Raw genomic sequence first — 22,609 nt, forward strand, 5'->3', positions numbered from 1 at the left:
TAGCAATGATTTTCAGACTTGGGAAGGTGGTTTACTGTGTGTATCAGCAAGTGTCAGGGGGGCCTAAGCTCCTTGGCCAAGAAAATGCTTGGAGAATTGCAGGCTATGGAGCAGCCCAAAGCTGAATCCCTGGATGGCCGTATTGCCTATTCACTGCGCATGTGGATATTGCAGTGTCTCTTATCTAGTAGCTGCCGATGTAATGCCAGCAGGCTAGTTCAGCAGTGGAAAGCAAACAATAGCTGCAGTGTAGTGCGTGGGCATTTGTTACAGATACAGATCTGCCATCTGAGCCCAGAAACTGCTGCGCTCTGATACAGCACACTGGGAAGAGATGTTTTCATCTCCTGGCAGAGCCACCTCTTGGCCCCTGACAGTTGGTTGCCACACCTCATCAGCACTTGTTTGTCACCCAGGGGTGGTGGCGGCATGCCTGCCTGTGCACAGATGAACTGACTCATTGGAAGGATCTTCTGTTTCCAGTTCTTCGGTCTCAGCAGTGTGCGATGAGCCAGTGACTCTTAAGCTGATTTGCCAAATATCCAACTTGCTAAATTTGCACGGTGCCATTAACTGCTAACTGAAATTAGGAATTAGTTACATATAGTTCCCCCATGACCCTCCCAATTGTGGAAATTGGGCCCTTCAGGCTTGATTTAAAAAACAAAACAAAAAAAAAATCCACCAAACAACTGTGCCTTGCTTTGTAGCTTTTCTTTCCTAGCAGGAATTGGCTAATACTGGGGTGTTTCCATGCCTCACCAGCCTGTCACACGTATGAGGAGGAGATGTAATGCTGCTCACAGCTGTTCTTGCATCAGTTGCTTTGGAGCAACAGTGATCTTAAGCCCTGAGGAGCATATGCTTAACTCGGCCATAGTGTTAGTTATCAAGATATGCTGATACTTGCTTTATGTTTAGCATAGCCTTTCAGTTTTGTATTCTGTTGTTGCACAAGTCTATTGTGTGCTGAAAAAACAAAACAACAACAACAACAAAAAAAACCCCAAAAAACAAAAAAACCACCTTCATGTAATTTATTGCTGCTGCTTACATAGGTATTCCTTCAGTGTACAGACTTCCAAGACTCCTGCTTCTAAACATGAATATTAAATTGATCTGCCTTGATTAAAGGCTTTGATGGGTTATTTTAGAAGATGTTCTCAAAGCTGCCTTTACCAGTTGTTTTTCTCTAAATTCCCTTTTCTCTGTGATTTCCTTCTGGTAAGTCCATGGCCCTAAGGTTTGTATTTGTCCATAGGGCAGGGAGGAGAGACAAACACATCTGTGGTGTTTAACTGTTCTTTTGTGACAGGATTGAGAGTTAAAGCATTAGGATGGAAAGGCTTTTTGCCAGTTATGTAATTGAGTTTAACGTAGTAGTAGGAGAACCTAATGAGAGGAACTTCACAACAGAGTTGAGCCTGGAGCAGTACACCACAGACTCCAAACATGGTGTCTGTTGAGACTGCTGAATACAAGGATCTTCCTAAATTGGCAGAAGTTTTTGCCTCATTTTGTTGTAACCATAATGTTTGAACATAAAGGTAATTTGCTTTAAATGCCTAATTCTGTTGGATCTGAAAGGCAGTGGATGTTTTTGTAGCAAGTATATTTCAGTCTGTTCATGTTTGTTTTGCTTGTGTTGTTTTTCAGTTACAAAAATTACACCTTTGTGACAGTCTTTGGAAACTTGCACCAGGCTCAGCTGGGTGGAGTCCCAGGGACCTACCAACTAGTCCGCAGCTTCTTGAACATCAAACTCCCTGCACCTGTCCCTGGTCTCCAGGTATGTCCATCGCTTTCAGCGACTGAGCTGAAACAATAACACAAATCTGTTTGCTCCAGCACAGCCACAAAGCTAGTCCAGCCTCCAGTGGTTTTTCTACTGTTTAAACTGCTTTTAGGGCAGCAGGCTCTTATTCCTTCTCTAGAATTTTTCATTAGGAAAATGGAAGATAGTAGACAAAATCACTTTGAGTTCAGAGCTAGTCCCGAAGCATGGTGGTGCTCAGTAGTTTTGAGTTCTAAATTCTAGAAATTATGGTCTCTTCTGGTGGTCTTTTTAGAGATCAACAAGTGAGTATTAAAATACATTATGATGTAATCTCCCTGCTTTGTTTTTTCTCTTTTTTTTGCACTTATTGTAAGATGGTGACACCAGTTGTTGATGACTAAATATGTAATTAATTAATCTGAATTGTAGCCTGAGCCTTTTATTTAAGAATCTGAATAAAATCCTGCTCACCTGCACATAATAGAAAGTGCATAGTTGTGCACCTGCAAAATTACCAGATAAACAGGCAGGCTGGGTTGAAAAATTAAAGTTAAAAGTTAAACGAAATAATAATAAATTATAGCATTGGAGAGCACATAGCTGAGTCTAGCTGTCCTTTTCTTACCTGCTGAGATCCATGATTAGTTTGGTATCTTTCTGTTTCAATACAAATATTTTTAATACCTCAGTGGTCTAATCCAAGTCCACCTCCTGGGTGGAGAGGCTATCTGTATGCTAGTTCTGGGTTTGTCAGAACCTCACTCAGAACTGAAACCTGGGCAAGCAAGAGAGTCCCATCCTTTGCTGCTAGGATGTGTACAGCTTCCACAGGACTTAAACCTCATGACCTCTGGCTTCTGTTTGGTAAAAAAACAGAATTTTTTACCAAAATGGGTGTGTTCGCATAAGGGCAGAAACAATGAATGAGGCAAATGATAAAGAAAATTAATTCAGTTATGCTGCTTTTTAAAAAAAAAAAAATTATTTCTTACTTCATTTTCAGGATGGTGAGGTGGAAGGCCATCCTGTCTGGGCACTGATTTACTACTGCATGCGCTGTGGAGATTTGACTGCAGCCATGCACGTGGTGAAACGGGCGCAGCACCAGCTGGGAGAGTTTAAAACCTGGTTCCAGGAGTACATGCACAGTAAAGATAAAAGGTAATTGAGAACTAGGAAAGATCTTTGTGAGGGATGGGAATTGCTGTGGAGTGGTGAAGTAATCAGTGGCTTGGTAGAAATATAAGAAGCTCAGGTCTCTTCTGGTGGTGATGGCTGCCTGGTGTTTATATTACCTACCTAAGCTACATGTAAGAAGTTTGCATATTTTAATTTGTGGCTTTGAAGTCTAGAAATCTCCATAGAGAAAGAGTTGTTGGAAAACATGCAAAAATTTACATTTCAAAAATAACATAGTGGTGTAGCTTTGCTTTTTTACCGTAGGGTCTTCCCTTTGTAATGGTAGGATACTGGATACAATACATCAGATTTAGTCTGCTGTCACGAATCCTGTGTCTTTTTTTCCCCTGCTGCTTATTTTAGTTGAATTTCCTTTGGGGAACGCTTTTACTACACCTGTTTTCATAAGAATGACACACAATAAAAGCAAGTAGTGTTTGTTAGAGGCCTTTAGAGGCATTCACTCTCATTCTTGTGCTTATTCTCCTCTTCCAGTTTTTGCTATCCGTCGCTTGACAGAGGCCTCTGGCCAAACTACTGATTGTGTGGTTGCAAGCAGTTGAGTTAGTGCATCTTACGGTGTGCTCGGAACTCTGCTGCAGTGTTTTAGATTATCTTCTTTATCTTTCCAATTGCAATGAATTTCAAACAAGTGCACGGTCAGCTATTGCATTATAGCTGTGCTCCCTTCAGGGGAATGGCACTGTGCTAAGGTACTGGCTGAAATTGGGGGAAACCGGAGGGCCCAGATAAGTGCCAGAATGTGAACCAGTAATATCCCACTTCAACCTATGACAATTTCATTCGTATGTGGGAATCCCTCATCCTGCAATGTGTTGAAGGTATTAGGGCACTTCAGGTATGAAAATGTGAGCAAGAACCTATCAGTTTGCATGTCTTAAAAAAAGGACAAACTGAGAGGAAAAAAATCAAAGTGCCGTTTACTGAGTAGTGTGTGCCGTGTTATTCTTCTATAAATTAACCTGGTTTGTAGAGAATATCTAGGAGTGCTCATTAGAATAAGATTGTTCCAGAAACCTTAGTGAAGGTACTGTCATTGTTTTCATTACAAACACTTTAATGAGATACAGTATAATTGATTTATTTTGGTTTTGTTACAGCTATGAAAAGGTACTCTGCCTACAGATTTGACAAACAATGTCTTAGTCTAGGAGAACATTTTATTAATTCGGTTCTGTAAATTTCTCTACAAGAGGGTACAAGAAATAGAATGACAAAGAACATTATGACAGTATTTAGTGATAAGGATGAAAGTGTCTCTCCTAAAACTTCATGGTACAATGACCTGCGCACTTGTTAGTTACTAACCGAAAGAGTTCCGAAGATTTTGTGAGATCTCTTTTTCTGAAATTATGAAATAGCAGTCAGACAAAAATAGCTCATCTACCACAATATTAATACACCCCTAAAGAGGCTGGTTTGGTTTTTTTCCCCTGCAATGGGTATTTGAAGATGATTCTCCATAACTTCAATTACATGTTTAAATTCACGTGTGCAAAATTACCTACAGATGTAAAAAGAAAGTGCAAGAAATATTGGCTAGTGCTTAATGTCATTATGCCTTTGCTGTGAATATGCATATATTTACACTGATTTGTATCTAGGTTTCCTCATACAGGGAAGGAGGGGTTTTATGTCTTTTCCTCCAATCTTTTTTTTCCTTAGACTATCTCCTGCCACAGAAAATAAACTGCGTCTTCATTACAGACGAGCTCTGAGAAATAATACGGACCCGTACAAAAGGGCTGTTTATTGTATTATTGGCCGTTGTGACATTACAGATAACCAGAGTGAAGTTGCTGATAAAACAGAAGATTATCTTTGGCTAAAAGTAAGTGTGGAGTTGGAATTGTGGTGGTGTTTGTTGGTTTTTCTCTGTTTTTTAAGAACAGGTCTAAAAGGTATTGCATTTCTGCACCACGCTGCTAACCTTCCTACTTCTAGGTCTGGTGTTTTGCATCAATGTAATGCATGTGACTTGACCTTGCAGATAGTGAATGGCTGGGAACCCGAGTCCCAGGGCTGCTCTGTTACCCTCTGTACTATGAGGTGTTAATTTGGGGACACTTGTCTTTGGAAGTGTTGTGTTCTTCATTTGACACTGATCTTTGCCAGCTGATTTTACAAGTGTTAGCTTGCTACAATGAGGATCCTTTGGATTTTCCTTTCTGGTTGGATTATGGCTGAAATGGTGGTGTCAATTGGCAGAAGACGACACTGTCAATGTCTTTATAGTTCAAAGTCCTTACAGTTCTGGTGGGGGCATGATAGATACTGGTCAGTATCCATTTCTCTCCTTTATCAGAAAGAGGGAGTAGAATGATGTATTTGTTAAGACTGGGTAAAAAATATATTGCTTTTAATTATTGCTTAGTGAGTATTCAGAGTCCTGGCATTGGAATTTGATGACATGGACGGATACAAAAGGACCCCTGAGTCTGCATGGATTTCTGCTGTTGCAGCGTTAGAGATATTTGCTTCCCAGCAATGGATGGACCTGATGTTGTGACTAGAAGTAGTTTCTAGTCAGTTGGTGAAATCTTAGGAGGGGCTTCAGATGGATTGAGTATCTTCTGAGTACATCCCTTGTGCAAGGTGAAGTTGAAATATCTGTGCTTCTTTTTTTGATGTGTTTTTTAGCTGAACCAAGTGTGTTTTGATGACAATGGTGCAGGTTCTCCACAAGACCGACTAACATTATCACAGTTCCAGAAGCAGCTGCTAGAAGACTACGGTAAGAAACCACAAAGAGATGTGTTACTTGGGGCTCTGCTTTTCTGCTTAGGGCACTTTCCAATTGTTATTGCAGAAACCCCAGACTCCACATAAAACCCTATAGCTCACCGCTAGTGACAGGCATCTTTAGGGTGTTCCTGGACAGCCTGCTTCCCTAGAGTAATGGTAGAATTCAGTAAGACACAGCGAATGAGTCCTGTGTGTTCCCAGCAATCCAGAGAGTGAATAGTCATCTGTGAACAACACTGCTGCTATTTGTACTTTATCCATACTAAATTACACATTGTTTTCTCTCACCATAAATATGCTAAGGTCTTTTAGCAAAACTTCCGTCTTTTGGAATACAGAACAGAAAAGCAATCGTTACCACATGTATTTTATCTGTGCACATCCATTGTTCATTGTTTCCCTTAAATTGCTGTTTCAAGCAATTTTCTGGGGACCCAAATCACAGAAGGTTTTAGGAACATCCACAGCCCAAGAGAGTACCTTTTGCTGTAATCATAGAATCATAGAGTCATTTCGGTTGGAAAAGACCTTCAAGATCATCAAGTCCAACCATTAACCATGCCCCCTAAACCATGCCCTGGAGTACCCTGTCCACTCGCTTTTTGAATACCTCCAGGGATGGTGACTCAACCGCTTCCCTGGGCAGCCCATTCCAATGTTTGACGACCCTCTCAGTAAAAAAATTTTTCCTAATATCTAACCTAAATCTCCCTTGCCTCAACTTGAGGCCATTTCCTCTTGTCCTATCTCCAGACACCTGACAGAAGAGACCAACACCCACCTCACTACAACCCCCTTTCAGGTAGTTGTAGAGAGCGATAAGGTCTCCCCTCAGCCTCCTCTTTTCTAGACTGAACAACCCCAGTTCCCTCAGCCGCTCCTCATAAGACTTGTGCTCAAGGCCCCTCACCAACTTGGTTGCCCTTCTCTGGACACGCTCAAGCAGCTCAATGTCTTTCCTGTAGTGAGGGGCCCAAAACTGAACACAGCACTCGAGGTGCGGCCTCACCAGTGCCGAGTACAGGGGAACAACCACCTCCCTGTTCCTGCTGGCCACACTGTTCCTGATACAGGCCAGGATGCGATTGGCCTTCTTGGCCACCTGGGCACACTGCTGGCTCATATTCAGCCGGCTGTCAACCAGCACCCCCAGGTCTTTCTCTGCCAGGCATCTTCCAGTCAATCAAAATTAGGTTACTTGGACTATCCAAAACAGAGTTTCATTTCCACAGCCTTCTAGTCTGTAGCATCGTTCACACCCAGATAAAAATGAGTGGAAAAGAAATACAATAAGCTACCATTGGTGTCACTGAATAGGAAAATCCAGGTTTTTAACCTTATTTGTACCACTTGGCATAAGTATAAATGAAGACAAAAAGTTGTGGTCTCTAGAGAACCTGTTGCAGTCTATCAGAGTTGATCGTTTGTTGTCTGAAAAGAACAAAGGAACTTTTTTGAGCAACTGTTTATTCTCTTTCACTTCCTGAATACGTCTTTATGCTGTGGCTTTTTGTGATATCTTTGCAGTGAAACAGTTATAGATAAGCCACTGCTGTGTGATTAGGTATTCAGTTTTGTCTATTGTGTTTGTTTGTTGGCACTGAATAAACAATAGTGATGCACTGTGACAGGAAGTATCCACTGTCAGTGATCTCTGATTGCAAAATCATTTTCACTTATGCTCTGTGTATGTGTTGTTGGTTTTTGGGTTTTTTTTTCAGGTGAATCGCATTTTGCAATGAACCAGCAGCCTTTCCTCTATTTCCAAGTATTGTTCTTGACAGCACAGTTTGAAGCTGCAATTGCTTTTCTCTTCCGGACAGAGCGCTTGCGTTGTCATGCTGTTCATGTTGCATTGGTCCTGTTTGAGTTAAAATTGCTCCTGAAATCTTCTGGTCAGAGTGCACAGCTATGTAAGTCCTGCATATTTACTTTACAATAACGGAATATTTTCTGAGCCCTTAGAACACCCTGTAGACACTACAGGTCTATGTAACTGATCAAACAAGCAGCATTTATCAGAACAATCTCCTAAAAGTTAATTGTTTTAGTTGCATTAGAGCTCTGGATCATGGCTCTGGCGAATTTGAGATGAAGATCAGAGCAATGTTTCCTGGCATTAGATTTTCTGATACTGTTGTTTCTGACATTGCAGTAAGCCATGAGGCTGGTGACCCTCCTGGCGTCAGGCGTCTAAATTTTGTGCGGCTTTTGATGCTTTACACCCGTAAGTTTGAATCAACAGATCCAAGGGAAGCTCTGCAGTATTTTTACTTTCTCAGGTAGGAGCTAATATATATCTCTAGATTTTCTCCTAGTTACTAGTGCTTAATTATTCTTATCTGGGAAGTCCTCAGAAACAGGAGTACCTTCCTCCTTCCCTTCCTTTTGTAGGAATGAGAAGGACAGCCAAGGAGAGAATATGTTCTTGCGCTGCGTTAGTGAACTAGTAATTGAAAGCAGAGAGGTATGTTTGGCCATGTTTTGCCTTCCTCACTTAAACTGGAATTCATTTCTTCACGGAAATCTTTATTAGGCAGGACAGTCTTAAACAGTTGTTTGCTCTTTCTGTCTGATGCAGACCTAGATGATGGGAGATCTCGCAATGACCATATGTTTAAGATGTCTAATCATGTCTTTTTGCTTGTTACTTACATACAAATAATTTTGACATGGATCACCATTTTTCATTCATCCATGACTGCATCTTTGTACTTAGTAAATATGTTCTGAAATATGTGCAACTCATCTCTCTATTTTTGTTTCCTTTTTTCTTACTTTACATCTGTGTGGATATAGTTTGATATGATTCTTGGAAAGCTGGAAAATGATGGTAGTAGGAAGGTGAGTTGACAATTTATGTTTGTATTTTACATAAAAAGTAAAAACCATGTGTGGTTTCCTAAGTAGTCATGAGGCTAGACTGCTTTTCTTCATTTTTTCAGTAGCCAAATTATTACTGTGTTTGAATACATACAAGTTCTCCAAGTATGAGGTCCTTTTACAAGAATAATTTATGACCTGCCCTAACAGAAGGCAGATCAGGAGCCGCAGGGCAAACTATGTCCCTGTAGACAGCCAATGTAACTAAAGAAACAAATGCTATCAGGTAACTTCAGTGAGGTCAGAATTTCACCTTTATAGTAGGAAATGCAATTTAGTGCACATTAGTAAAAAGCAATTAGTAAAAATGGCATGCTTGTAAGTGGGTGTGAGATTGTTGTGTGAACTGAGGTGGGTGTGTGAAAACTCTCTGTATGACATTATCCTCATTCACCTTGGAGGAGAAATGTATTGCAGCCCATTAAATATTCTTGTAATTAAGGGAGCAAGGGCTAACAGACCACAGGCATCGCCACAACTGATCTGTCCTCTCCATATAGGCGAGGGTAAGTACTGGATCAAAGATCAGCCATTTTTAGTTATGATGGATCTTACTTCTGCTGTAAAAGCAGTAATCTAAAAGTAAAACATAACCTTATGTGGTCAGAAGATAAAGGAAACCCTAAGGTTTTACCTGAAAAGAGGAGAGTGCATGCAAATGATTAAAATTTTAGGTAGTCAATGAAGTTTTTCTGTTCACTGCAGCAACTTTGGCAGCTTTCTGTGTAAAGCAGACTCCAGAATCGTTTAAATCTTAATTTCAAGATTAGGGCTCGTGCTGCAATCATTGCTACTGTCAAAAAAAAAAAAAAAGTTATTTCTGGCAGGATTTCCTTTTAGATGTTTTTGTTCTGTCAGTTTAAAAGCAGTGAGATTGCACACACAAGAGCAAGGTAATCTTTACAAATGTTTTTTCATTCTACCGTTCTTTGTAAGGTAGATAGTTTTTACATTATACCATCAGTGGTGAATCCTGTTTTCTTGACTTTATTCAATTCCTTTTAAACGTAACTGTATTCTTGTGTTTCTTTGGTATGAAACCAGCAATCTTAGCTTTAAAATAAATTCTGCTAGATGATATAGTCTTACTTTTACATCCTCAACTACGGTAAAATCCTTTCCAGATATCCTTGACTCTTTCCTCTCTGTTATTCTTCTTGTGTTTATTGTTTCTTTTAAAATTCTTGTTGCCCTTTCATTTATCTGTGTAAGATTTCACTTGCAACCTGTCATGCCAATATACACAAACAGCATCCCTGGAGACCCTGACATGTTATATGCTGAAGTCTTTTGTGTTTTCTTCTCCTCTGTAATGTGTGTCATCAGCAATTAAAATAATTTAGAATTTGACCTGTTATCTGGGTCATTTTGAATGAATTAGAAACCACAGATGTTTCAGTGTTGACTCCATTCTGGAGAAAGTCTCTCACAAGAGCTCTTTCTATTTTTAACATGTCTCTTTTGCGCGTTCCCATGGAAATGTGCAGGCCATTCTAATCGTAATCCAACATGTAAAATATTCATTGCCTTGACAGAATATTCAGGAGTTTTTAAGCATTGTGATTTCTGTTCTCTCCTCACCTTTCATTTTTGTCTCACCTCTTTAGCCTGGAGTGATAGACAAGTTTACAAGTGACACAAAACCCATTATTAACAAAGTGGCTTCTGCAGCAGAAAATAAAGGATTGTTTGAAGAAGCTGCAAAACTCTATGACCTTGCAAAGGTAAATATCCTCTATGTGCTGCCTTAAATATGTACCTGGTTCACCATTTTTTCCCAAACATTCTCCCTGTGATTAGGAGGTCAAATTTACTCTTGGAGATTGAATTGCCCTTATTCAAGCAGATTACTTCTGCTGCCCTTAAAGCAGAGCCATTGGCTGCATGGAGAGGGGTTTCAGTGGGCAAACCCAGATCGATTGCGCTCTAACCCATTCTGATTTAAGACATTCTGGTTCTTTTGAAGAGATTGCCCCATGCATGATTTTATTCTGGCTGGTTGAAGTTATTTACCTGGAGTGTGCTCTTCCAATTTCATAGATGTTGAATTGAAGTCTAAAATAGTTGGGCTTTATAGTGAGTATGCTTGTTTCCTTTTGAAATATATTTGAAATAAAAGTAGATACAACCATAGCCACTGTTTTAGAGGAAAATTAGGGGAAAATACTTTTTCACATGAGCCAGCAGCATTATGTTGCTCACAGCTAATACAATCTTGACTCTTTATGGGAGGGAGACATCTCTGAACTTGCACTAGGCACCACCTTTCTGCTTTTTCAGTGAGTTTAAATCACTAAGTCCCATCATGCTCCTTTTATTTGTGTGTAACTTTAATACCAACAGAACCCTGACAAAGTTTTAGAACTGATGAACAAGCTCCTCAGTCCTGTCGTTCCCCAGATTGGCACTCCCCAGTCAAATAAAGAGCGTTTGAAGAATATGGCTCATTCCATTGCTGAGAGGTAAGACAAGGGGGCAGGACTGGGTGATTTGCCTGGACCTGACCTTGGACTGTCAGTTCAGTGGGTATTAGTTCCTGATTTTGTTTCTGCTGGCTGGACCGTGGCATCTGCAGCAATGCATTCAGGATGACAGAGAAGAGGTCAGAATTGACCCTGTCCTGCTCATGGTGGCTTGTAGTACTGAAAACAGAAACATAATCTTCAGTGGCAGGTCAGGTAAATTTGCCAAGAAGCTTTTATCTGTAGGTGAATCACTAAAAGGGAATTGCAGGATTGCCAAATGGAGACACAGAGTCTAGTAAGGAGCAATAAATATAATGAATTACATGTTTTAGATTATATCAAATATCGCAACAGTTGCAGATTCATTACACACAATTCACTTGTTTGAAATAGTGTTGAGAGCACTACAAAACCAGTAATTCTAAGTTGTAACAGCAGAGCGGTGAGTTCAGTAGCTGTCTGAAAACTGTGTTTCACTGCTGCTTTAATGAAAGCTAAAAAGGGAACATTTAAGCTGAGGTGTTTATATGGCTAATGTAACCAGCGGACCTCATTTCTACAGCCTGTTACTTTAGGAAAGTGCCATGTGGTGTTTAGAAAAGAGAGAGAAATGGAAGTGACCAAAAGGAATGTCACCTGCAGTGTTGGTATGCTAATTAGGTTATGCATTTAGAGACATCAGTGCTCAAGATTCATTAGCAGCTAGAAGTTAGGACTAACCTGCTTCTGAAAGGTTGTAATTGCAAAATAGCTTTGGGATTTTTTTAAATTATCTTCTTTTGGTGCAGCTTGTCACAGTGACCACCATGGACAATTGTCCACCATGGACAATATTTTACTACAGCAAAATGTGGGTACCTGTGAGAAATGTCTTACTGCTTTTCTTCAACCATTCTAGTGGGGAGAGAATAAAAATAAACAAAGCACACTTGCTGGCACTTTAAATTGGGAAGACAAATACAGAAATGTATTGATTTCAGTCAGAGGCCTTTGCCTTTCTTGTTTTGACAAGTGGCAGTCACTCCTTCAGTCAGCCCTTCATTTAGTCAGGCTGCAGACTGAGTGAAAATTGGTGCCATATTGACTTAGCGAGAGACTCATTTGGTAGCAGACGTTAAGAATTAAACCTGTGGCTTGATTTTAAGCTTCAGCAATAATGGGCTTTGTTTTGCTGCTTGCTTTGATCTCTATGACAGTGCTAAATATTACTGTTCATTAATGCCACTTTACAGCTGCAAACCTTCGTGATTGCAAAGCCAGAGCAGTTCTGGTTAGCTCATCTTCTTGCCAATTAAATGTAATACAAGGCTTTTTTTTCGTGTACTGTACTGCAGACAGTACTGTAGTGATGCAGCTTTCCTCCTGTGCATTCTTGTGGTGTTTTTGGAACAGGGGAAACACCCAACAGAAAAGGCCTATCTGGCTTCCTCCTCTGCAGCAGCATGGTGTGTACCATGCACTTGACCACTGTTACAATATTACTTTGAGGAAGGAGCTCCTTTCTGACCTTGTGCTGTTAGAAGTGAGAGCAGACAGCCCTCCAATTCATCTCCTAGCAAGTGTAGCTAGAGAGAGCATGCAGAAGTGTCTTAATCAATTTTTAAGTCTTAACTTCTTGCCTGAAGCAGGCAGTTGTGCTGGAGAATTGTCCGCTGTAAAACAGCATGCTAAACGCGCTTGTACAGTGCTTGCCTTGCAAGTCTCTTGTTCCTGTCACTGTTTTCCCCATGAATATGGGAAGTGTAAACACTTAAAAGGAAATAAATGCTGGGTTTGATGGAAAACTAGAAGAGAATAAAGGTATTTTAAAAAAGCCACGTTCTGCCTCCTGGTTAAGGGAAATTAAAGCTGTCCTTTGTTAGATGCCTTCTGTCCTTGTGCTCGATGTCTCCGCTTCCAAGAATTGCAAGAGCACGTTTATAAATGGTTGCCATTTTGCACAATAAAATTGTAAAACAATGTCTTTCAGGTACAAAGCTCAGGGGATAAGTGCAAAGAAATCCGTTGACTCCACATTCTACCTTCTGCTAGACTTAATCACGTTTTTTGATGAATATCACGCTGGTCACATTGACAGGGCCTTTGATGTAAGTTTCAAGAGTTCTGTTTGAAGTGCAGCCTTCCTAATGCCCTTGAAAGCCCAGAATGTCTCAAATAACATCACTTAAAATAAAAAATTGTATTTAATGAATTAGAAGGTGCTGCAATGCTATAGGAATTTAAAAATGTGTTTCTTCCCTGTTGCTTGATAATTGGGAAGATCTTTCTGGAGCTATTTTTTAGACATTGAACAAAATATTCCTGCTACTCAACAAAGTGAGGAGATAAACCAATAAATAATAGTGAAATGATTTCTCTCGAATGGATTCAGGAGCATTTCATTAACACTTCAAAAACATACTTTAGTAGTATATGGTACATAGAACGTTCATTATCTACCCTGATTCCTGCTTTTGTTTTTGAAGATTATTGAACGCCTAAAGCTTGTACTTTGTTAGTATAGTTAAGTAGTATACTTTAGTAGTACATGGTACATACTTTAGTAGTATATGGTACATAGAACGTTGATTATCTACCCTGATTCCTGCTTTTCTTTTTGAAGATTATTGAACGCCTAAAGCTTGTACCTCTTAGCCAAGATTGTGTAGAGGAAAGAGTTGCTGCCTTCCGGAATTTCAGCGATGAAGTAAGTAATGTCTCTTGGTTTTAGCTTCCAAAAGCCTTTTGCTTTGTGTTGTGATTTAACCCCAGCCAGCAACTAAGCACCACGCAGCTGCTCACTCGCTTAACCCCCCATCCAGTGGGATGGGGGACAAAACTGGGAAAAGTAAAACTCATGGGTTGAGATAAGAACGGTTTAATAGAACAGAAAAGAAGAAACTAATAATGATAACACTAATAAAATGACAATAGTAATAATAAAAGGATCGGAAGATACAAATGATGCACAATGCAAATGCTCACCACCCACCGATCGATGCCCATTTAGTCTCCAAGCGGCAATCCCTCCCACCCCCACTCCCCCAGTTTATATACTAGACATGACATCACATGGTATGGAATACCCCGTTGGCCAGTTTGGGTCAGCTGCCCTGGCTGTGTCCCCTCCCAACTTCTTGTGCTCCTCCAGTCTTCTTGTTGGCTGGGCATCAGAAGCTGAAAAATACCTTGACTTTAGACTAAACATTACTTAGCAACAACTGAAAACATCAGTGTGTTATCAACATTCTTCTCATACTGAACTCAAAATATAGCACTGTACCAGCTGCTAGGAAGACAATTAACTCTATCCCAGCTGAAACCAGGACACTTTGTTAAAAGGATCTTAAAACTGTGTCATCTCATTATTCTTATTCTTTAACAGGGAAATAGAATGGAATTATTTTGCATTCGTACAAGTAGACTCTTGGCTTGCCACTTTTTCTCCTTAGTGCTGCTCTTTGGAGCACTAGAATTCCCTGCCCAAAAATCCTGTCTTCATTTTGTAGAAGGCATCTGCAGATCTGAATCTCCCTGAGCTTACTGAGTTTGATTCAAGAATTCAGAATATTGAAAACTTTCAGCTGTGTTGCTGACTTAGTTCTTCCATGCTCTTAATGGTCACCGAGCATTTGTAGGGTCTTGTGTTTCCTTCCCTCCAAATTAGAGGAACTCATGTATTTGGTTATTAGCAGATGAAGCACATGAAGCATAATGGAAGGCTATTATTGCTCTTGAACTATTTTAACTGGAGGATGACACTTCTCTTATAGACAGCGTTTGTGTGTATTTGAGTGCTTTGGAGTTTTTTGTATTTAGGTGCTTTGGGTTTTATCTGACCTGTTGTTACCAAACATGAAGGTGCAGCCATTATGCATATCTGTCTCAAAACTCTGGGTAAGTTGGTTTTTTGCCAGGTGGTGCAGTCACAGCAGGGGTGACCATTAAATGTATGACTATAGGAGTAAATATCGACCATAGTTACCATTGCTTGGTTTTCTGATGTCATATAGCAAGGTTAATGATTCTGTCAACCTGCTCTTCATTGCAGCGTGTCCTTCTTTTTTTTCCCCTTCTTTGTGTAGATCAGGCACAATTTATCTGAGGTCCTGCTTGCCACCATGAATATTTTATTCACCCAGTATAAGAGGATGAAAGGCACAAGCCCAGCCACTCCTGCCAGACCCCAGCGGGTAATGGAAGACAGAGATTCGGTAAGATCATAATCCTCACTGTTTGACAAGTTTTCCTACTTCCTTTTTCCCCTGATTTCAAGGGATTGGCTTCAAATAACTGTGAATCTCTAAAGGTCTTCGCTTTTGACTTGCTCAATTACTTAGAGTCTTAGACTACTCAATTTCCTCAGTTACTTAGTCTTGAGACTAGTCTCTCAACTTCAGCTTTGTGTAAAGAAAGGATATTGCTCTAAATGGCATTGAGCTAATTAAGATCTACTACACCATATATTCACCTCCTAGCAAGAGAAAACAAGTGTTCAGTTTGCTTCTTGGTGGGATCTTAACTAGTTAACGGAAGCGGACAATGCGATGTCTCTAGGATGGTTGGTGTTGCTGCCTTGACAACTGAGCTGTTGTTTTATAAGAACCTGATTTCCACTCCTTTCATTTGAGTTAGTGCCCTGTTCATGCAAAACTGATTTCTGGTGGAAAGGCCTTGCTTGACTCCTCTCCTTGGCTTGCTTCTGTAGTGACGTGGGCTGGCATTTTCAAAGTGTCCTTGGGCAACACACCAAGATGCTCAAGTACATTCTCTTGGTGAATGGCTGTAGCAGTTTGCCAGTGTTGTTCTGCTGCCTCTGCAGCAGAGTGGGCAGCTTCCAGGTACGGTAGTGGTTGGTCTTGGCTGCCTGGTTTAAATGGCCGACAGGGTGGGTTTGACTTCACTGCTGCAGTCAGTGCTGAAGCATTTCCCCCACCCACTGATAGGACCCTACACCTTCAGCAAGCCTCAAAATAGGCGCCACTTAAAGGACACAGCTAGGTTTGCAGGCACTTGCCTGTCAACATGCTGTGTTGAGCAGAAGGGTACTCAGCTTAGCTGTCGTCGGGTTTGGTCTTGTAGCTTTTATTAAGTTAAAGCTGCCTGCCACAGGCACTTGAAAACCAAGGCCAAACCACTCATCCTGTCTTACAGATTAGGAAATAAATATCAACTCCTTCTGAGAATGAAAACCAACTTGGGCCACAGCCAGCTTTATTCCAAGCTTTAGTCATCTCGAAAAGTGCCTTTGATCTGTAAATTGCAATATTGGTAAAAGTCTTAGCGTTTTCAAATACATCAGAAAATGAAAGGCTCAAGTAATGATACAGCTTTTGTCTTTGGGGTGCCGTCTGTGTGTGAGCTATGGGATCCTGCCTTGCAACTACACTTGTACTCTAGATTGGCAATGTTGGAGAAGGACACATGCTGCTTGGGCTTCTCCCACCTTAAATTCTGCACATGTGAAGAAGTCTCAGGCTAACGCAATCTGTTAACCTGCTCTGTGTTCGCAAGGTTGGCACTGAGCAAACAGCCTTACCTCCTTGCTTTCCAAGTGAGCCGTTTATTTTGGTTTTGTGATTTCAGTCTTGTGCCTTGTGTAGAAGCATTTACCATCTCCATAGGGATGTAATGCTGTCAGGTGTCATCTCAGTATGAATACCATGACCATGGCTTGCCAAAGATTGTTGGGCTGATTGGCGATGGGATCAGCAGCTTTGCTGGCAGGAGCTTGTGTAGAAGGAAGCCACCGTGACATCGTATCATGTCAACAGCGTGCCTGTTACCACAGCCTGCTCAGTGTGAGATGCTTCATAAACGTGTTCTGCGCGCTCGTGCTGTTACAGTTGTGGAGATCAGCTGATGACGTACCTTGCTAAAAACCCTTGACAGTTTTTTTTCAGGCTTCAAGTTTTTGTTAATCAAGCTTCTGGCCTTGTGGTGGCATCTCATGGCAGCAGGGTATCAGTGGTGTTGGAGACACAGGGTTTCTGAGTCATGGATCTCTGGCTGCTGTATGCAATAAAAGCTGTGCTTAACTGTCAGAGGGGACAAGTGCCTGCTGTCTCTGCAGTCAGGGAGGCGATAAGAGAATAATAGCTATGTGACTGTAACGTCAGAAAGGAGCATAAATCTGGTAATGTAGGGTTAGCTAGAGAGGAAAAAATCTACAGCCCTCTATCTCCCAGCTGCCTAAAGATTTGCATGCGCAGAAGAATACCAGGCATGGGCACATGGCAGGTAGGGTAAGAACAGCTTTAGCACGTGTTCCCCTTTTTTCTTACTCTGAAGAATTTCCTCCAAGACTGCGGGAGCAGGGAATCTAGATTGCTTCAGTTTCCCTGTCTGGGGAGCAACTTGGGCAATTTTAGTGGTGGGAAGAAATGAGGGCATTTCAAATGTGAGAAGAGAGGTGTTTCTTCAGCAAAATCTCCCTGTTTACCTGAACAGAGATGACAGATATGAGCTTCTGCAGGCTGTGCTTGACAAGAGTTTTTCTTGTGAACTTCCCTGGGAGAAAGGCAGCTTTTCCTTTTTCCATGGGGAAGCAAATTTTAGGTGAAATCAGCCTCTTCCAGAAGCTTTAACTATCTCAGCGCATTGCCCAGTAGACAGTGCAAGTGAAAAATGACCTTTCCTTGAATAGGTCTCTGAACTCCCTGGGTTTTCTCTAGATTGTCGGAGCAGACAGGTGCAAATCCCTCTGTTCATCAGAAGAATTTGAAAACACGAGACAGTAGCTGTTTGTTAAGTCTGAGGCTTATTCCATGTAGCAGGGAACAGAGTCCCCCAGAAACGTGGGTCTTGAATTTGCCTTCTGGTGCCAAGCACTGATCTGCTGACTGCCCTAAGCGGGATCCTGCTGTAATGGGTAGGGAGTAGAGCGGCTTTGGCAGGAACAGTGTGGACCTGGCAGCAAGGGCAGGATGTAGAGGAATAGTACCTCTGGAGCCCCCTGAACCCAGTAATGCTCTCTGCTAAAACATCTCCTGTCCCACTTCAGAGATGAAATGGGCTTTATTTAGAAATGATCAGGTTCAGAGTCAGAGCTGGGCTTTATGCATTTTGTTTATTTCAGAATGAAATTACCTAAGCTGTGTTTTGAGTCTCTTTCTCTCTTTTTTTTTTGTTTTTTTTTTTTTTTTTTTTAATGTATATACACATTAATTAGTTTGGGGGATGAGGGAGAAAAGTCCTGTCCCACTTGGTCTGATCGATTTTGTCAGATTTCAGGCAGAGATTGTGGTGAGCCAAGACTGCAGTACTGGAAACCATGGCTGCAGTAACAGCCCTGACCCAGATGCTGTGAGTGCATGACAGCAATGTCATATGCTCCTTGCCCCAATCCGGGGTGGCGAACTCTCTGGAGCAGCCCGAGGGCGTTATCTGGGCAGCAAAATTAGGTCATGAAAGGAATGGAATTCCTTTTTTTTTGTTTTGTTTTGTTTTGTTTTTTTTTGGTGTGTGGTCTTATTTTAAATCACAAGTGACTCTAACATTCATTAAGTAATTACAGCCAACAGAACATCTAGACCTCCGGGCCGCTCTTAACCTCTGCAAACCTCTGTTTGTTCTTCCTGAAGTATTGCAGCCTATCGTGTTGTTTCGATTTTTAAAAATAGACCAGCTCTAGTATCATTGCTACGGAAAAGGTAAAGAGAACAGTAACTCGCACTGCTCCTAAGCCTTTCTTAGTCACAGTGAGAGTTTTTGCCTCTTACTATTTTAATTCCAAAGAGTCAGACAGACACCTTGATGTGCTTTTTTTCCATCTACCACCTGTTTTGACCTCCACCAAAAAGTAGCAGGTCAGACATCATTATACGACCTCACTGTGTAACAGATTTGGAAGCAGACTAGAAGTGTTGACTGTGACTGGAACTGAACAAGTAGTTTTCAGGCCACCTTGTTAAGTAGCCAATGCATTGGTGTTGACTAGGTGGTAACTTAGAGCTAGGGAAACTGTCCTGGAAGCTTTTAGCAATTGGGTCAGTCTCAGTTTTGCTGCTTACTCCGGAGGCCCACTGATGTGCTGCGCTGCCTTCTGGCATTCCTCAGCTGCGGCGCTTAAAGAGGTGGGAACTCTGCTCTGTATTTCACCCAGGCCACTGGGCTTTGTAGACAGTCATGGCTTTTCTTCAGACACGAAAATAAAAACAGAAAATTAAATGTCTGGGATCTCAGTGCTAAAGAAAACTTACTTTCCTGCCCCATGTGTAAAGTTGGAGGTTTTTTCACAGCTGAAGCAGTAACATTTAGACAGTGTCTTGAAAAAAAAAAAAAAGCATATGAGCATCCCAGCTTTTCTGTTGTCAGCTTCCAAAGCTCCTCGGTTGCCATTGAATAACTGACTGGTTTAACAGCACCCTGAGAAGGGGATAGAATTGCCCAGGTGGACATCAGGGATGGTGTTTATAACTGTTCCCAGCCATGTAATGGGCTTTGGTCACTTCTCAGTTTATAAGTTCCTGCTGTCAGAGTTACCATCCACATGCCCACAGCAACCAAAGCTGCTTCAGCTTTCCCTGCAATCAGCAGATTAAAGGAAGATTTGAACAGTGGGATCTTCTAGTACAGTAATTTAGAGATGCTTAATATTTAAGAAGATGACACTGTGAGGAATCAAAACCATCAGTCTGCACAGTTTTCCATAAAGATTCAGGCTTTCTGTATTCTCCTGGCCTCTACCAGTTATCAGAATGATTTTCCTTTTAATTTACTAACAGTTTTAACAAATGAAACAAATTATTCCTGAATTCCTTCAGCTGTTACATAACCTTCTAGTGTGCAATAAGGGGTTTCATTATTATAGGCAAAGGTCTCTGAATGTACTTGGTACGTATATTTCCATTGTGTTATGGAATGAAGAGCCTTTAAGGATGTCAGTATGTTGTAGGTGATGCTGGAGACCTCCAGGTGCCGGTTTGTTTCTAGTGCTTCTGCTTTGAGAATGTTAATGCTGCATTTCAGCAGGGTCAACTTTATATTTTGCAGGGTGGGAAAGAATCCTGTTGCCCCAGGAAAGCCCATTTCATGCAGAAATTACAAGATTGCTGCAGTACAGGAACGCCCCACGTTGTTGAAAATGTTTTTTCCTGGGTAATTTTAAATAAGTGGGATTTTTTTTTTTTTTAATTTTTTTTAAGCAAAAGGGTAGCTCAACATGCTCTTAATGTTTAGAAAAGGAAATAATTGGATTTCCTTCCAAATGTGGAGATATGTTATCCAGAGAGCAGCTCTGAGAAATAAAGATTACATTTGCTTGTTTGAAAAGGCAAGTGTTTAACTCATGTCTAACTCACCTTTCATTGTGGGTTTTTTGATACTGAAGTAATTGTACTTTATTTTTCTGTTTTTTAGCAACTTCGATCTCAAGCTCGTGCACTGATAACGTTTGCTGGAATGATCCCTTACAGAACATCAGGAGACACGAACGCAAGACTGGTGCAAATGGAGGTCCTTATGAATTAGCAGAGAAGCTTTTGCTTAGGGTTGCAGCAACCCATGCCTGTCTTTAGTACGTTCAGAGGGTGGGACCAGTATCATTTTGTATTCTGTATTTTTGTTGATGGAAATAAATTTCTTTGATTTCTATTTGTTTTTGACATTTTCATTTTCACTGATTTTTGCGTTTTTATGTTTTTATTAATTTTATTTTAAATTGGTTTATATTTAGAAAATTATTCTTAATTAGTTATTGGGCTATGCAGAGAAAAGTCATGGATCTGCAGTAGGGAGGTGAACGAGCAATTCTATAGCAGAAGAGGAAGTGGAGAAGAAAACTTTGATTTAATGCTCGCTGAACATACAGCTTAGAAATTTTAGGGTTTTTTGTTTTTTGAATGCATGTTAAATGTTGAAAAGCTGTTTATGATACACCACACATATGACACTGTTGTCAGTCCATAATGTTGTCTTGTGTGGCGTATGTGTTTATGCAGTGCAAATGAGCTCAGTGTGCTGCAGAGACTCCTTTCGCTTAACGAAGTTTAAACTCTTGGGTCAGTGTCTCAGATGTACACAGCTCCGCAAATCCTGGAGCTCAGTTGAAGCTTTTGCAGGAGCAGCTGGGATTGGAAACAGGTATATTTTAGTAGGAGAGATTTTTGTGATCGACATGTGAGTTTTTAGCCAGTTGAATCCATAAATGATCCCATATCGAGTTCACCAGAAGTAAGGAAGCTGAGCAGAGAAGTCCAAGTGTGGATGCATTGGGCATGGGTGGATATTACTCTTGCTTTAGTGGGAAACCTGCGTCCCATTGAAGCGAGGGGCATTAAAAAATGGTTAGCTTTAAATGTTTTGAGCTACAATTAAATCGGTGTGAAAGCCCAGAAGCATGTTACAGTATAAGCTTTTCTCTTTAATATAGCTGCCTATCTTTGAAAGGAAATGGGAGGAATGTTGGTGGTTGCTCTTACTGCTCCCTGTGTATGTGCCCTTCTGCACTGCTGCTGTCTTGCCCTCACACCGTTTGTGTTACTGGGATATGAGAACACGTACAGTTCTGGATACAGAACAGGCAACAAAACATAGGGGCTGATTTCAACCTTTGCATGTTCGTAGCTATCGTGGGAGAGAATTCATCTCCATTTTGCAATGTCTAAGCTTAACGGCATAGAGGGATATTTGACTGACTTGATGACCATTTCCTAATTACTTTTTCCACCAGAAATGCTGTAGCATAAATTTGTCAGCCTTTTGGACAGGAAGCAAAGGGGTGGCTTGCTGAGCCACCCAAACCCGTGTGCCTCAGCATTAGCAAACTGGCTGCTGGGGCTCCCGGGCAATAGAACTAGGGATTGTGTATGGCACTGAGTGGTCCCATAGCATGTTCAAGATTGTTTCAACTGAAGGCTGGAAGAGACCTGGACAACACCCTGCAAGTAAAGGGGATTTGGTGAGTTACCTGGGGAGGGGAATTGAGTTGCCTAGCAAAATGTCAACAGGTGAGTGTGGAAAGCTTTATTAGCTATTAACATTTCTGGCATATTCGTGTGGGAATGCTTCTTGGTATGTCTCAGTTGACAGTTCATCCAATCCCCTGGAGAACAGGTTACCAAAAAGTAGGTGGCAGAGCAAGGCATCTTCCTGACACTTGCAAACAGTCCTCGTTGGGCCAGGATTGCCCCACGTACAGTCCTGCAGGATAAACCCTGCTCTTGTGTTTTCCTTGCTGGCGCTCAGCCCCTGTCCCTGAGTTACTCCTAGCATCAAACCACCTCACGTACAGAGAGGCTGGCGAGTCTGTACCTGTCCTCAGGCAACCACTGATCAGAGCAAGAGAGGGACAGCATCTGCCGGAGTCTATTCAGGAAGGGTGAAGGCCACCTTCCCTGCTGTAATTCCTTTTCCCCGCTCCACCCCTCATGTGGGGACAGAAGTCCTTTGGGGCTCAGCTCTTACTGCTGCCATTTGCAGGACCTTATTCTCCTGTCTTTTGCCCATCCCCTGCTCAGCTGAGCTGTCGTGCTGCCTCACTGGCATGTTTCTGATGTCAAACATTGGACCTAGGGACCTTTTAGAAACAGCAAGTTGCCCTTTCTCTGTCTGCCCTTTG

The 22,609-nt window shown here is 41.3% G+C and overlaps 1 protein-coding gene across 8 annotated transcripts in view; it reads left to right on the plus strand.

Moving 5' to 3' along the window:
• The window catches only part of NUP93 (nucleoporin 93), an 86,725-nt gene extending 66,082 nt beyond the window's left edge, over positions 1–20,643 (plus strand). For all 8 annotated transcript variants that reach the window (XM_052796556.1, XM_052796555.1, XM_052796554.1 and 5 more), the window contains 14 exons: positions 1,657–1,789; positions 2,781–2,938; positions 4,643–4,808; positions 5,618–5,711; positions 7,444–7,635; positions 7,878–8,004; positions 8,117–8,189; positions 8,522–8,566; positions 10,213–10,329; positions 10,949–11,067; positions 13,040–13,157; positions 13,673–13,756; positions 15,135–15,263; positions 20,410–20,643. In XM_052796556.1, coding sequence (XP_052652516.1) covers positions 1,657–1,789; positions 2,781–2,938; positions 4,643–4,808; positions 5,618–5,711; positions 7,444–7,635; positions 7,878–8,004; positions 8,117–8,189; positions 8,522–8,566; positions 10,213–10,329; positions 10,949–11,067; positions 13,040–13,157; positions 13,673–13,756; positions 15,135–15,263; positions 20,410–20,520 — 1,666 coding nt within the window. In that variant the 3' untranslated portion in view covers positions 20,521–20,643. The remainder of the gene's footprint in view (positions 1–1,656; positions 1,790–2,780; positions 2,939–4,642; positions 4,809–5,617; positions 5,712–7,443; positions 7,636–7,877; positions 8,005–8,116; positions 8,190–8,521; positions 8,567–10,212; positions 10,330–10,948; positions 11,068–13,039; positions 13,158–13,672; positions 13,757–15,134; positions 15,264–20,409) is intronic.
• The last annotated feature ends 1,966 nt before the right edge of the window (positions 20,644–22,609 follow it).

This window comes from Harpia harpyja, chromosome 9 (assembly GCF_026419915.1).
Source record: "Harpia harpyja isolate bHarHar1 chromosome 9, bHarHar1 primary haplotype, whole genome shotgun sequence".
Classification (NCBI taxonomy): Eukaryota; Metazoa; Chordata; class Aves; order Accipitriformes; family Accipitridae; genus Harpia; species Harpia harpyja.